This window comes from Octopus bimaculoides, chromosome 11, assembly GCF_046866305.1.
Source record: "Octopus bimaculoides isolate indiv1 chromosome 11, ASM4686630v1, whole genome shotgun sequence".
NCBI lineage: Eukaryota > Metazoa > Mollusca > Cephalopoda > Octopoda > Octopodidae > Octopus > Octopus bimaculoides.
The window spans coordinates 81,828,038-81,845,537 of record NC_142938.1 but is presented as its reverse complement, the minus strand read 5'-3'; the positions used below and the strand labels follow the sequence as shown (position 1 = coordinate 81,845,537).

Below are 17,500 nucleotides of genomic sequence, written 5' to 3'. Positions count from 1 at the left end.
GAGGCCTCAAAAAACATTTTAAGATCCACAAAGATCAGAATTTCTCTTCAGCTCTTGGTGGTTCAAATTGGATATGCAGTCTATGTGGGTGTCTTTTCAGAACATTGGATAAAAAAACCACATCAGATGCCATGATGGTTCTAAGGTGTAGGTACAGGAGGTGGTCAAACCCTGCATAAGGAGTAGACAACCGCCATGTATATATATATATATATATATATATATATATATATATATATATATAGTTGTAAAATCTCAGTAAATGATGAAAGCAATAACTACGCTAACAAGTAACGTTTACTATATATTTAAAAGAGTTTAATATATATGTACAGGGTGTAGGGTGCCTCTATGAGCATCTGGCGGAAGATCTGCGTGGGGTCAAACTAGTAGCTCCATTGAACACCCATATTGATATATTGATTAGCTATACTTATTTGTCTCTACGTCTTTTATTTTCTGTAAATTTGAACTATATACATATATATATGTATATATATATACATATATATATATATACATATATATATATATATATATATATATATATATATATATATATATATATATATACATAAATAAATTTTAAAAAACAAAGGGCAAACACAAAAACAACAACGCGAGGCCGTGGTACATGTAAAGAATTAGCAGACGCTCAGGGAAGGAAAGAAAGGTAGTTTAACGTTTCGAGCAGACGCTCTTCTTCAGAAACAGAGGAAATTCCAATAGAAAAGGAAGATGGAGGAAAAATCACCAACGATATATATACACACATGTATTTATGCGTGTATGCATAAATATATACCCATTCTACTATACGCACGAGGTTTGAAATATGTCGGAAGAGGTCAAGTTGTTTTCCTCGATCCGAGTGATACGAGAGAATTGTAGACAAGATCGGCCTTGGTCGCATTTGAACACCGATCATAAAGATTCTGCAAACTCGCCGCTTGTGTACATAAATACATGCACAAGCGAAGTGTGTGTGTGTGAGAGAGAGAGAGAGAGAGAGAGAGAGAAAGAGACAGGGAAGTGGGGAGAGAGTGAGAGAATATTGTTGCTGGTAAAAAAAAAAAATTTAACTTAGCAGAAATGTGAAAGAGTAATGCATTTCTGAAAGCTATCATTAAGTATATCAGAATTGAAAGAGGCTCAAGTAAAGTAGTGTTTATATGAATACTGACTCCAGTCAACTGGAATGTATGCAGCTGCACTTCATAGTTTTATTACGGGTGGTTCGTTATGAAATTAGAATTCCGAGATGGATTTAACAAGATTTATTGAAAAAGTCTTGATGCATTCACCCAGGTGATTTCCATTCGAATTAGTCGTTAGAATTGCGATAATGTTTTGGGTTTTATAACGAAAATAATCCTATAACTGCGCACACCAGTGGACACTCAATAGATAGAATCAGCGGTGGCCGTTTTAACATCTTCAGTGACTTCGGCTTAATAAATAAATATGATTTAATATTGTAAGTTTCTTAGCGGTTACATTTGATGTTACCTATAGTCTCTGTCATTAAATGATAGAGTTTATAGGTAACACATGATGATAACCTCATTGCCACGTTCATAATTTGAACACGTTAATTGACTCTGCTTACTTACACCCTCCTTCTAGATCTGAATCTCTCTCCCTCTATTACCTTGTCACCTATCTCTTTCTCTCTCCATATATATATATATATATATATATATATATATATATATATATATATATATATATATATATATACACACACACACAAGCACACTCACACTGATATTTATGTATGTGTCTTTCGCGTTTAATTCCCAATTCTAAGAATAGTTTATGTCTAATTATTTCTTTGTATAATAGTGCTCACTTGCTTAGTAAATATTGCTTTCATTGTTTTATCACAGTCGTAATACCTTTTTCAGTCGCATAATTATTTGGACGCATCATATTGAAATACAAAATTCTAATGTGTTATTTGTGTAATAACGAAACCAAACCTGGAGTGTGTGTGGGGGGGGGGGTATTTATATTACAGAGACAGTGTGTGTGTGTGTGTGTTTATATTAGAGAGACAGTGTGTGTATGTGTTTGTGAGAAGGAGAGGGGGAGAACATTGCAAACAATGAACGAAATAAACAGGAAATGAAAACTATTTTGTACCGAATATTTAGATTTGTGAGCTTGAAATATTTAATAATAGCAGAAAGTTCAGAAAGTAAATTTTCCTGAAAACTTCAGTTTATCAAAAATTTCACTTTAGTGAATATTTCTTTCAGTAATTTATCGGAGTTGTAATATATCTGTAATTTGAACAAGGAAACGGAACAACGTTTAACGTGCTAGAAATAATAGTTATCACATAGTTATTATTGCAAAGCTTATAGCGTTCCAAACACCCATACCAACAAAGTCCTTATTTATATATTTTTAAAATTATACCGGTATATTAAAAAAATTTCATTTTGTCGAAAATAGTCATTTAACAAACTTGTGCTTTGCAAAGTTATACAGCTATCTTTTCTAATTGCATTCTTTCAATATATTTTTGTCACATTACGTATATAGAATAAACTTGGGGTATTTTTTTTCTTTTTAATAGCGAATTAAAACTTGAAATGAATATACAGTAAATTATCATTAAGGAAAATAGAGGAGAGAAAGAGAGAGAGAGAGAGAGAGAGAGAGAGAGAGAGAGAGAGAGAGAGAGAGAGAGAGAGAGAGAGAGACTGCTCCAAATGAAAACGGAAACTTTCGCCCGCAACGAAATAATAATTTGTTGTGTCTGGGGATAAACATTAAAATCTACTCCGCAGTGAATGCAATGAATATTTAAATTTGTGAAAAACTTATAGCTCAAATATTCAATAAACTTCAGAAATCGAAATTACAGGAAATTTCTTGGAACATGGATTTATAAAAAACTTTCCAGACGGTCAAGCTTTTAATAATTGCTTTCTTTTAATGACCGTTACATACCTAATTAATAAGCTGATTTCTCCATTATATTATATACATACATATCTATATATTTACACAAGTGTTTGTGTGGTGGGGGACAAAATTTAACTTTGTATCATTTGTTGCTTACCCTGTGTTTGCAGGAAACTCTCATACTCCCCGTTTTCCTCTCTCCAGCATCCATATTTCGTCTATCTCTTTTCCGATTTCTGAGACGTTCGCTCTTCTGAGAAAGAAGCAAAAGTTAAATCTCTGTGTACAGATGTTATCTGCCTGAAGACAGAACATCTTTCTTTTCTAATATGTAAATCTGAGAAATAATTAAACATTCATGAATGTTACTAAAACTCATTAATAATTATCTTCTTGATCAAACGTCATCTCTACAACTCAGTGAATGATGGAATAAACGCCGTGCTCTCAGATATAGATTTCTTCCAAGTCTTGAACTCATATTTTTGTGTTGTTTGCAAATGGAGTAGATAACTGAGTCGATAGTATATAACTGATACATAGCGATTATGCAGTAATTAAATGCATACAAGCTTTAAATGTTTGACCGTTGTGTATATCAAGTGTGATACACAGGAAGTACTTGTCTGGTGTCTACATATCATATGTGCTACATACTTCAAATCTTTTGGATCTTACAAGAAAGCTTTACGGAACGTAAGAAGCAAGGGTTATCTAAAAATCTGCAACTGAGCGTGGATGTTTAGCACAATCTGATGAAAAATACTTTGGGTGAGAAACAGGTTACAATATATTTATTAATTGTACAACCATCTATGCACTATCTATATACTTGGTTGTGGAATTCCAATAGTTGTTTTCTGATCTGCAACATTTAAACTGCATACATTTACGACAATCTTATAAATTAAAGATATATAACAAGTGGAATTTTTCTGTTAGTTTCTTGGGTTAAATGATATTTATTTCAAATAAAACGTGAAATCTACGTAATGTAAATTAAATGTTTTTAATCGTGTAGAAATCAGAGCCATAAAGTAATCAATCGAAACGAAAAAAAGAAAATGTTCAAAATATTTGTGAGAACGTGTCTTTGTATATGTGATGCCTACTCTATCCAACTAAACAACAGCCTGCATATTGTTCCTTCGATTTTGTCTTCTTTCTCTTTTTTTTTTTTTTTTGTTCAACCAAAGAGAATCATCAATGTTTAACAAATGAATCGTTGCGCATTTAGAGAGATTCACTTTCCTACACGTTTCTATAACACAAAATAGCATTGTTTAGTAACATATCATGGCATTGTTATCGTTTATATCTTTCTCCTATTTCTGAGATCGCTCTCCTAGATATTAAGGTATTCTATTATCTGAGAGCAATTCTTTTATACTTTTGATTTCGACTTTTTTGCAGTTTCTATCACCATTTATAACGACTTCCTTCTCATTTTCCTCATTGTCTCATTGTCCGTTTGACGCATGAACACCCAACCACACACATACTGATAAACAGACACATACACACACACACACACATATGTATCAATGTGTGTATGTATATGTGTATACTGAGAGAGGGAGAGAGAGAGAGAAAGAGAGAAAAGATGCATTCAAAAATACACACATATATGTATATACACAAAAGCAGGTACATCAACATCAACATTTATATATATATATATATATATATATATATATATATATATGCAAACGCAACGATATGTACATATATTTACTTTTGCGTATATATGTGTGTGCATTCGTGTGTATATGTGTTCGTGTGTGTGTGTGTGTGTGTGCTTGTGTGTAAAGATATATATATATGTGTGTGTATGTGCGTGTGTATGCACGCACACACAGACATATATATACACACACGTACAGTGATATATATTAGTGCATATGTAAATGTACTGTCACACATTTTCCGTCACACTACTGCTCTGTAACAGTTGAATGTGTGTCCATTCGTAGGCGTGCGATTTTATGACCATATATGCAGACTAACCTGCTTGTAAATGCATAAATATACATACAGCATTTCCAATTTGTGTATGATACTATTCAGAAAACAATGGTAATGTCACACTAAGCTTTCCTTTTAATAATTGCCATCTGAATAAGTGAATTTAACTTCCTCTTCAATTGTCTGAATCTGACTCAAAATCAGCTCCTGGTAGAGAAGCGCGCGTATCACAGTACCTTCACGTGTATCTGTGTGTGTATATGTGTGCGCGGGTGTGTGGTATACTATTATCACATTATGCACACGTATCTATAATCGGTTCTTACACTTGGCATAATTTGCTTCAGTTTGCCGCTCATAAATATGCTTACATATTTGCATATATATACGTGCGCGCGCACACACGCATGCACACAGACACATATGTGTATTTACGGATGTATATACATGTGAACATACAAGAACTTAGGTGCAAATCAAGATGAAGAAAATAACCCTCGAATACCAAAAGTCGAGTAAAATATTTTACTGAAGCTGAAGAATTCACAAACTGCCACTCAGAGTTTCACAGAAATGATCAACAGACAATCGTTTGTATTTAAAATAATGCATTGTTCTCTATTCTCGCGACTGTTTGATGATCGTTTCTGCAAAACTCAAAACAACAATGTAAGAAGTCTTTTCAACTTTATTTCTTTACTATACACACACACACACACACACACACACACACACACACACACTCACACAGAAACATATATACATACATACACATACACACACATTCATACACATATATGCAGCGTGAAAGGTAGTCACTTGTGACAAGCTTTGTTTCGGAGGAAGTATTAAAAGCGCTGATACAGCGGTCTCGTTCAATTTTCCATGCAAAAGTTCGTAGGTCAACTTACCGAATGTACTGCAATGATATACTGAAAGTACAATGACCTGAAGCAATTAGAGCTGTTTCTCTTGAAAAAGTTCCAAAACATCTGGAATGTTCCTTGTATAAGTTATACACACAAGTAAACATATATACATGTATGTATGTATATATATATATATGTGTGTGTGTGTGTGTGTGTGTGTGTGTGTGTGTGTGTGTGTGTGTGTGTGTGTGTGTGTTTCTATATATACATATGTATATACACACACTCATACATATGTATATATGTTTATTTATGTATATGTGTGGGTGTATATATATATATATATATATATATATATATATATATATGCATGTGTGTGTGTGTATGTGTATTTTACACGTATTTATCTTCGATAAAACTTTTTTTCTTATTCCATATTATTAGCGATTGCGCATACTACATCAATATTGTGTTTTTAGGTGAACAGTTTTCAGAATGAAGCGATCCCAAAAGGAATACTGACATTTCATGGCGAACACAATTCGATAAGAAGCTACCAACACCTTGCAAATCATACTCCACACAAAAGACTATTGATTCTTTTTACAAAGTCAATGTTTTGAAGCTAGACATTTTCTGCGACATTCACAAGGGAATTAGCCGGGAAATGGAATCGTTTCTCGACCTCTGGTAACGCTGAAAGAAGCCAACGAATCTGTAACATATTCCCCTTGTATTCAGTATTAACACAAAATATTAGCGTTTCCTGATCTTAATGAAATTTTCTTAACGTTTTGCTAAATATCGCGCAGAGTTTCTTAATTTGCATCCAAGAGGCTACGGAGATGCAATAATCGACAACCCAAGTGACTCATGACGGTGAAATGTTCCTCTATTACATAAAAGATCGAACCACATTTCTCTTAAGTATCTAACACAGGGTCACCGAAGACAATTCTTCCATTTTCATATTGGTTCAGGGAGCATTCACTAATATTCTGTCGGTTAAGTTCATATACCTGTCATCCAGGCATTATTTGCGAATCCACCCATTCATATTTATAACTTGTTCGATATATCAAATGATTCTTGATTTTATTTCTCGTATTTGTTGATAGGACTTTTATCTTGTAGTCTGTTACTTATTCTGTTGGTCACTTTTGCCGAACAGTGAGCAAACTTACAACGGTTGTCAATCGATGGAAGAAGACGACCACACAAAGCCACAGACAAACTTAAACACACGCGCAAACATATATATGTGCGAGTGTATATATATATATAGTGATGGTTTGTTGTCAATTTAATGTGGCAGCCCCAGGAAAGGGAAGAATGCTACTGCCATTTAGCCTCAGGAAACACCCTTTCCAGTTGGTTATGTGACACAAGCATTCTGTGTCCTTAAGTTTTCAAACAGGCGAGATAAGCATCTCTACCCAGCAAAGCCAGCATCCAGAGACTAGTTTCGGAGTCATTGCTCTTCATCAGTCTGTAGTAGTTTGGCTTGCTAGCTGTCGATGCTTATTCACCTTTGAAAACTTATGGAATTTCGCCGAATGTCCTCACTCAGACGCTTCAATTCATCACAGTAGAACTCTCAATTCGATCCTGGGGGTCGAATACTCGATGCACTATAACGCGGATATCGAAAGAAATGATGAGCATGTTGTTGATTGAGCTGTGGCTCGGTCGTGCCTCTTGAAGCGTCCGTACCACTGGTAACGTTGCACACGACTCACTACCTCATCACCGTCAGCTTGCCGAAGCATTCTTAATGTCTCTGTAGCCGACTTCCCAAGTGTAACGCAAAATTTTACGTTAGCTCTTGTTCCAACTTCCTATCCATGGCAAAAATTGCAGACTGCAGCATACACGTGCTCACATAGACACAAATTTTACAACTAGTGAAGTAAACACAGCAACGTGACTCGGCACACTGCCGCCGTGAAGGTCGCTGCTAGCTCTCTTTGCGCACTCACCCGTGTGTTGTCATCTGTTGGCGCGCTACAAAAGTAGTCCAAGAACTTTTTGATACCGTCTCGAATGTTAATAGCACCTAGGAGGTAATTTTTCTGTTCGCCAAAGTAAATTGAACTTTGGCAAAGAGGAACTAATGTCATCAGATGGTATCCAATGCTCATTGCGTGTATCGACCCTGAACCGTAACATCCTCACGTTGGTGAGTCTGCAGAAGAGGCCAAGTCACTGCTCTTCATCTCTTCCCGGCTCACAGCTTAACTTCTTTCTCTTGCTCACAGCCACCTTTAGTTTCTTTGCTGTCATTCCATTGGCTGTAAGCATTCTCAGTGTCCACTGAGCAGAGATCCCTTACAGCCATACTCGACTGGGAAAAGTTATACCCGTCATCCTTTCTCCCTGCAATCCTGCAGAAGACTTTCATATCTGGTAAGCTTCCGTTCATGGGCCTCATCCACCTCCCTCCCACGGGACTGTGAGCCGAATGCGATCATTTTCTTGGTCGTTTCAGAAAGAGAACCACATCTGGTCTCAGGATTGTAAGGACGACTTGAGGAAGTTGCAGTCTCTCCCTCCTGGGTCCATCTTTAAACCCTAGGATTTGGCTTCATGCAGCAAGCTATATGTCGTTTTTGCCGACTTTACTGGTTTCTCTCCCTTTTTCACGAACTTTATTACTGTTGTTGTTTTCTCCTGGTGAAGATGTTCCTTGAGCCTTTCCTGCCCCAGGAAAGTGTATGTGCGTGCGACTATGTATGGATATATGTATGTATGTATGTACCTATCTATCTATCTACATACACACACACACACACACACACACAGCTATATATATACAGTGTGTGGTGAATAAAATGTCGTCTAAAGTACGCAAAAAAATATATATATATATATATATATATATATATATATATATATATATATATATATATATATATATATATATATATATATATATACATGTATACATATATATATATATATATATATATATGAGAAGATATATGAGAATGGGATTAAGTTACAATTGAAGTATACTTGATAAATATATAAATATTCTTATTAATCATTATGCTTATAAAAGAACAAAATTATAAAGACTGTTTTCTCTGCTTATATACAGAGTCGCACTTGGATTTCATGAAATTGCTATGATTACTTCGCTTTATAATCACGTATTTTTGAAGTAGTGAACTTGAGCTGTCATTACACTTGTAAGAAAATCGTTGAGAGAACACACTAAAACGACGTTACGTATATGACGACGCTGAATTAGAAAATTTGAGTAAATATTTCTCTTTACTTTTAACTAAAATATATGTGTGCGTTTGTTACAAGCACACGTGCGTACACGTCGCTCACGTATATAGCGGAATATATATATATGTGTGCGTGTGTGTGTGTGTGTGTGTGTGTGTGTGTATGTGTGTGTGTGTGTCTATGTGTCTGTACGCGAGTGTGTCTATGTATATTTTGTGAATATATATTATATGTGCGTACATGTGTGTGTATGTTTGTGTGTGCATATGTGTCTAAACGTATCGGATCCGATCCAAATACGGTCACAATTATGGTCACCCATCAATGTGAAATTAACAGCGGACCTGCTCAGCTACTGGGAAAGGTTGAAACAGCTAAGACTCTACTCCCTGGAGTGAAGGGTGGGGGAGGTATGCAGTAATATACATCTGGAAGATCTTGGAAGTAATTGTGCCAAATTTTGGCATTGAAAGCTACACCAATGCCAGAACGGGACGACACTGCATAGTGCCAAAGATCCTAGCAACACCATAGCGCTTCAGGACCAGTTACTTCATCAGCCTGGGTTTCAGGGACCCACAGCTTTTTAATATTCTCCCAAAGAGCCTGAAGAACCTGCACAAAGTAGATGTAAGCGTTTTAAAATCAAAGCTGGACCTCTTTCTGTAGAGAGTCCCAGATGAACCTACCTCACGGCAAGAGATGCAAATGAGGGTAGCTACATCAAATTCCATTCTTCACCAACTGCCACATATCGGAGGATGCTCTCAGTAATGACAGTGTAGCAAAAGGGCGGTGCATCTGCATGGCCGCAGCTCTGAGCCGAAACTACAGAATATATATATATATATATATATATATATATATATATATATATATATATATATATATATATATATATATATAATAGAGTATAAGAGTTTATACACGGAGAGGAGAACACCATGTGGATTCCTTACATACCAGAAAGCGCTGTCAAAACCCAAGCCACGAAAGAAATATTCTTCCATTGCACGTTACTTGTAGGACACTTCAACGAGTAAAAATCTCAGTTAACCCTTTACCAATGAGTTTCACCAATAATGATCAAATAAATCGAATTAATTAATCAATCAGTTGATTAATTAACCATCCGTGGCTCGTCAGTAAGGTCACTGGAAAATGCATAATTATGAAACTATAATACCCACCGAAAACACAAAGTATACACGTGAGCACTTAGTTCCATCTTTATACATCAAGTATTCAAATAAAAATCCGCCAGTAAACATACGGTCAGAGTAGTACAGCAGTGAATAAATTCACCATATATTATCCAACCGAAGAATTTAAGTATTTAATTATATAAATACAGGGTGAAAATTATTAAATTAATAATTAATACCAGTCGTTAGCATGTGTAATAAAAGTCAGAAGACTCTGCGTAAGTTGGATCTCTCAAGATAAACATCCTTATACCTATGCTTAAATATTCATCATCTGAATGTTTCCATCTTTTACTTTCAATCGTTTTCCATGTATACATATATACAGATTTTGCATGTCAAACTCAAACTATTAAATTTAATATATCTAATTTGTTTATCCGTACAATTGCCTTTACGCCCGCTCAACATGATTCTTCTTACAGCCATTCTTTATCCTGAGGAATCGATCCCCTCGAAAGACACCGGAGTCTATGTCTGAGTCTTTTGAGCACGACGAAATGTCTTCTACGCTGGGAATCCCTGGATCTCATCTGTAGACTATACACACATACACACCAACACACCCACACAGAAAAATACACACATACACACACATATATGTACGTATGTATATATGTATGTATGTATATGCATATATATATATATATCTGTATATATGTATGTTCATATGCATTTACATACATATATGTGTATATATATATTTATATGTGTGTGTGTGTATTCATGCGAGTGACTCCTGTAGTACTCAGTATCATGCAAGGCTTTATTGTCAACATGTTCGCGCTAGACAAGGGCAGACCTTTCCTTTGTTTTATCTTCAACACTGCTCATCAAATGTTACTTCAATGCCTGTGAAATATTGAGTTATAAAATCCGATGTTTTTTTAAACGCTATCAATACTTAGTCCATAAAACATTAGGTCGTCATAAGAAAGGCACGAGAAATGTTTCTTGTGTATCTATATGTATGAACAATACATTTTTATACTTTTGTGAGTAGGTTTAATAACACTTTTGAAGGAGAGGAGACAGAGCAGGACTTACAATCTATTGCCCACCATGTTGTCTTTGTGATAATGTATTATGTCAGATTTGATTTGTTTGTTATCAAATCTGAGAAGGAAAATAATGTTCCCAATCATGGTTAGGTGCTGAATAGTTGCTACGACTACTTATTTTGGAACTTTGACTAATTTTAATAGCTTGGTAACACACCTATGTGGTATGACAAAAGATTCTTTCTTGTTGTCTCGTCACATTACAGCCTGTTTCCGGTGGCTCTTCACTCTTTTGCTGTTTCCCCATTAGTAGTCTTTATACAGCTCCATACTTCCTAGTTGCTCTAACAGTTAAAATATGTGTGGGTGTACATATGTGTGCATTTGTGTATTGATGTACGTATATATGTAAATGTAGGATTATGTGTACGTATGCACATGTGTATATATGTATGTGTGTAAGTATCAATCAATACAATGTAATAATGTAAGATAAAATTTGTCAATGAATAAGCGGGCGGCAAACTAAATTCGCACACAATATGTCATATCTATATATATATATATATATATATATATATATATATATATATATAATACAGAGAGAGAGACAGATAGATAGATAGATAGATAGATAGATAGATAGATAGATAGATAGATAGATAGATAGATAGATAGATAGATGTAAGCATGTCTATGTGTATGCGCGTGCTTGATTCTAAATGCTATGTAGTATACATTTTATTGAATGTAACAGCTTTTTTTCTTTCGGCATACTGAAATAATTTTCCCAATTAATATATTTATGTTGTTGTGTTATCACTCGTCATTACCTGACTTTCTGGATTAATGTATGGCAGAGAAAGAAAGCGTACTGCAATCAGTGTCAGTAAAAATAAAACTATTTCCCGCCAGCGCTAATAATGTTTCACTCTTCCGGAGGTAGCGACGCTGTTGAAAGCATCGAGATGTTTGTGATCTTTACTCGGTTATTAACGAAGCTACATTTAAAATACACATAAAGCTATATTATATAACTATACTAAATACTTCAAAACACTTTGTTTAATTTCTTTATCTCCTGTAAATTCTGTGGTTAAGTCAAACCTATTTTAATAAAATATGTAGCAGTCATGTACTGCGTTCGATTTAATCGACCTCACGCAACCTTACTTTTGCGGTCTTGTGATAATGTTAGAAATCAATAATATAGTGTTTAGGTATTGAAGAATATGTTTTGGATCTAGGTTTATCTTAAAGTCAGTTACCTACAAATTTCAGTCATTCTAAAGGCAGCACTAGTCATGTAGGTCAACAACAATTTCTTTTAAGATTCTTTCGATTTCGTCAGGAGAAAAGGTATGCTTCGGTGTAATACACAAGGCCTATTGAGAAGGCTTTGTGTGGGAATTTAGAGTGATGTTCTGCATAACCATACATCATTAGTTGATATTTTTGGTAGCAGAAATTACGATTCATTGTCAGAATAACAAAAATGAAATTAGACACAATAGATATCTTTAAAGAAAAAATATATTCATGACTTAACAGAGTGAATATAGCAAATCACCGTTGTTGCTATAATGCAATACTACAAGATTTTGTGACATTTGAATCCCAATTTTTCAGTGATTCTTCATGATGTTCTATGAATTATTTTGAATTCGCTAGTGCTGAATTATTTTATATTACAGAAAAGAAAAAGTCACAGTTGTGTCTGTAGTTTTCTTTCTTTTTACTTTTACTTTCTGCTTTTAAAATAAAGAATTCGGCAGCGACGATGGAAATATTGTTTCTTTTCTTTTTGTTTTGACGTTTTTCTTTTCTTTTTTTTTTTTTTTTTTTCGGGTGTATTGGAAAAGCTAAGTCTGATGCTGAAAAAACAAAACGAAAGAAATATAAATTTAATGTCAAAATATTTTCACAAGGATTCGTATAATATTGCGTGTTGTAATTCACACGTTCACAAATTTGAAGCGTGTCATATAACCTATAAACCTTACACGCAATCAACACTTGGTCATGCTTATTTCGTTTCTTTCTTTAAAATAATTTTCGAATTACATGAAATATGTGCCATTAAATCGGCATATATATATACATAGATACATACATACATATATATATGTATTTATGTATTTATCTATATATGTATGTATGTATATATACATACATATATAATATAGATAGAAAAACAAGTGTGTGTGTGTGTATGTGTGTGTGTAAATAGATACGTAGATAGATAGATAGATAGATAGATAGATAGATGTAAGATGACATGGTTTGCCTCAAGACGTATCTAGAGGATAATACAAGCAATGTTAGAATCTTTCTCCATCTACCTTAAACATCTAAGTTATAAGCGGTTGTCCGTTCGTCTGTATGCTTGGCCTGAATGCAGGCAGCAGTGACTGAGTTAGCTTTTTCTTAGAGAAGATGTAATTTACGGTCTCTTTACCTTGAACTAATGTCAGCTACCAGGGCTCCCGCCTTAGTTGCTTACTTTGTCCGTTTCGGTTTCAAATCAATCACCCGCAAGAATGTGTTGTGCATGTATGTGTGTGTGTGTGTGTGTTTGTGTATAAATGCACACACACACACACACACACATACAGACATATATACATATATGTATATAGATATACATGCATACATTCATTTATTCATACATACATACATACATACATACATACATACTGGTGGAATGTCCCAATGAAGACCGCACTAAAATGAAAACACACAGACCTGATATAATGATTTGGGATAGAGAAGAGAAACTGTGGTACCATTACCTGAACAGTGAACTGGTGTATGGTGTGCCACCCGTCGGGTGCGCAAAATTTCGCAGAGCAACGGGAGATGAAGTGTTTTACTCAGGAACGCAACACACCGCCTAGTCCAGGAACTGAAACCACGATCTTGCAATTATGAGTGCAATACCGTAACCACAAGACAAGGCACTAACACACGCAGACACGCACACACAAACACAGACGCAGCCACACGCGCGCACACACACAGACATACACTCAAATACACATAGGCACATTCCTTCAAACAAGCACACAAGCACACAGAGTTTACTCTGTATTATAAGATAGTGAATTTCGAAGCCTTGCGTGTATGTATTGCATCTTAGGATTGCTAAGAATACATTCAATGTTTCCAGTCAAAGAATTCAGAATTGATTTTAACACAAAATACAATATTTGCATAAAAGAAAAGCATCTCAGATAATAACCATATAAAACGAAAACAATGAAATATATTCAAGTGTAGCAAACAAAAAAAAAAAAAACAATAAGGAAATTAACATTCTGTGCGTACGCAATGTAATTTTCTACCAGTAAAATGAAGAAATTTTCATATATATATATATATACATATATATATATATATATATATATATATATATATATACATATATATATATATATATATGTAAATGGTTATATACATAGCAAACATTTCACTCCTGTGCTACTCCCAGTTTATCACACATCGCGTTCTTATATATATGTATATAAATAAATACGTATATGTGTATATTTATATATATATATATATATATATATATATATATATAAATATACATAAATTGTAAATCCCCAAAATAACAACAAAACTACAAAGGATTCCGCGGTACACGTGTTTCAAGCTTTATATGTGTATAATATAATATGTGTATAATTTACAATGTAAAGCTATCCTCAGCCGCAAAATTATTTCTCTCCCAGGAAATTATACCACCTCGGCGTTGAAGTAGGAAGAAAGGTGTGATGTAAGAGGTGAAGGTCTTTTCGGTATTCTGTATAGTACTATACCTCGTATAATTCTCCACCCAGACATAATCTCTCCGGTCCTCCGAAAACCTTCCATACCTTGCCACGATTCAGAGATTATGTCTGGGTGGAGAATTATACGAGGTATAGTACTATACAGAATACCGAAAAGATCTTCACCTCTTACATCACACCTTTCTTCCTACTTCAACGCCGAGGTGGTATAATTTCCTGGGAGAGAAATAATTTTGCGACTGAGGATAGCTTTACATTGTAAATTATACACATATTATATTATACACATATAAAGCTTGAAACACGTGTACCGCGGAATCCTTTGTAGTTTTGTTGTTATTTTTTGGATTTACAATTTATTCTTTCACCGCAACCACGAGCTGGAATACACAGGTGCTTACAATTGTCAAGTATTACCTCTAAATTTCAATTTACCTATATATATATATATATATATATATAGCAATAAGAAAATGGAGGGGAATAGATGGTAGTCATCAGCTTGCAGACATTGTATTATGTCAATTTACCTGTTTATTTGTTTACTAAAAGGACAATAATAACAATATACAAACACATGTGACATATTATGTCATATCAGTAATTAAAATACAATATGTCGCATGTGTTAGTATATTGTTATTAGTGTCCTTTTAGTAAACAATAAAATGTCTGCAAGCTGATGACTAGCATCTATTCCCCTCCATTTTCTTATTGCTATATAAATTAATGGTAAAATATCTTTTTACCCGCACCCATTTATTGCACTTCGTAATACAAAGAAAACACACTAGTGTAATAATAATTGGGCATTCTTCCGGCAGTGTATTGCATAGATATTATCCCTTAGTGGGTTGGATTCACAACCCTTAACTTTCGTCGATATATATATATATATATATATATATATAATTAACAGAATGAGATAAAAAATCCAAGGATGTGAAAAATGTTTAAAGAGATGCTCTTACAGCTGTTCCGGGATATTTTGTAAGACCTTCTCTTTATAAATGTTCTAAATTCTTTCACAACCTTGGATTTGTTATTCAATTCTGTTAATTTTATATATATATATATATGTATATATATATATATATATATATATATATATATATATATATATATGTATATATATATATATATATATATATATATATATATATATGTATGCATGATAATATATGCCCCACGTTGAACTCCTCATTCGTATCATTATCGAACCTGGAGCTTAACTATAGTCTGTCCATAGCACTTACTCAGCATTACATGACACCTTTGGGTCTTCTTGACACCATTATCTCTCATAACCTCAATATATATATATGTGTGTGTGTGTGTGTGTGTGTGTGTGTGTGTGTGTGTGTGTGTGTGTAAATACGAATAGAATCAATTGTTATCGTACAGATTTTTAACTGTGAGAAATATATCAAATAAAGAGAAAACACCGTTTTTTTTTTTGCCTTCTTCCTAAAAATGTATTTTACAAGATAAAACAACTTTTTGGGGGGGGGGTATTTGCAAACATTACGCTCCAGTTAATTTTTAAGTGAGTATATAAGTTTACATTCACTGCTTCATATACCAATATCCTGGTTTATACATTCGGCTGACTCCAAGTTATTTCGCCATCACCGATATCGCTACCACCAAATCCAATACAGACCATCACCATCAGCACAATCATCACCATCGTCATTGCCTTCACTTGCTATCCACCTTACTATTTACGTGCACACACACACACACACACATATATATATACACACATACCTAGATGGTGTGTGAGTGTGTATCTATACACGCACACACGCACATACATATATGTTTATATATAATACACATATGTATGTATACATATATATATATATATATATATATATATATATATATATACGTATCTGTATAGATGTACATATACATTTTGTCGCTGTCTACTTGCTGTACATTCTTGTAAACCATATAGCTACACGCATTCATATACACACAATTGTATATACACGCATACTTGCACGTAACCGGTATGTATGCGATTTGTAAAGGAAGGCTTTTATTTCCAAAGATTTCTATGCACAATGACTTATCCTTTAGCTCCATATTCATTGTTAACTGAAGTCTACTCCTGGGTGGGTATCTGCAAAGTATTATGTGTATTAAGGTATTTTAAGAATGTAAATCGCTTCCAAACATAACATCACATCTTGTTTACGAAAAGTCACTTCCAGACAATTCTTTTCTATACATAAACCATGACACACACACACACACACACACACACACACACACACACATATATATATACTTAAATATATATGTGTGTGTGTGTGTGTGTGTTTGTATATATGCGTGTTTATGTATGTGTGCATTGTTTTTCCTGTGTGGTGCACACTAAAATGTGCGATTGCCAAAATGGCGAAACGTGCGTGGTGAGTAAATGGCATTTACTGCATCTTGTTTTTATCAAACTTTTTCATCTGTGTGTGTGTGTGTGTGTGTGTGTGTGTGTGTGTGTG

The 17,500-nt window shown here is 34.2% G+C and overlaps 1 protein-coding gene across 7 annotated transcripts in view; it reads left to right on the top strand.

Moving 5' to 3' along the window:
- Positions 1-17,500, top strand: part of LOC106869985 (metabotropic glutamate receptor) — a 386,369-nt gene that overhangs the window by 337,741 nt on the left and 31,128 nt on the right. Inside the window, exon 8 of one of the 7 annotated variants that reach the window (XM_089360479.1) lies at positions 6,230-6,760. The exons of the other annotated variants lie outside the window; for them this stretch is intronic. Within the exon in view, the coding sequence (XP_089216605.1) occupies positions 6,230-6,373 (144 nt within the window). The 3' untranslated portion in view covers positions 6,374-6,760. Of the gene's footprint in view, positions 1-6,229; positions 6,761-17,500 lie in introns of those variants that run through there. 7 annotated transcript variants of the gene reach the window in all.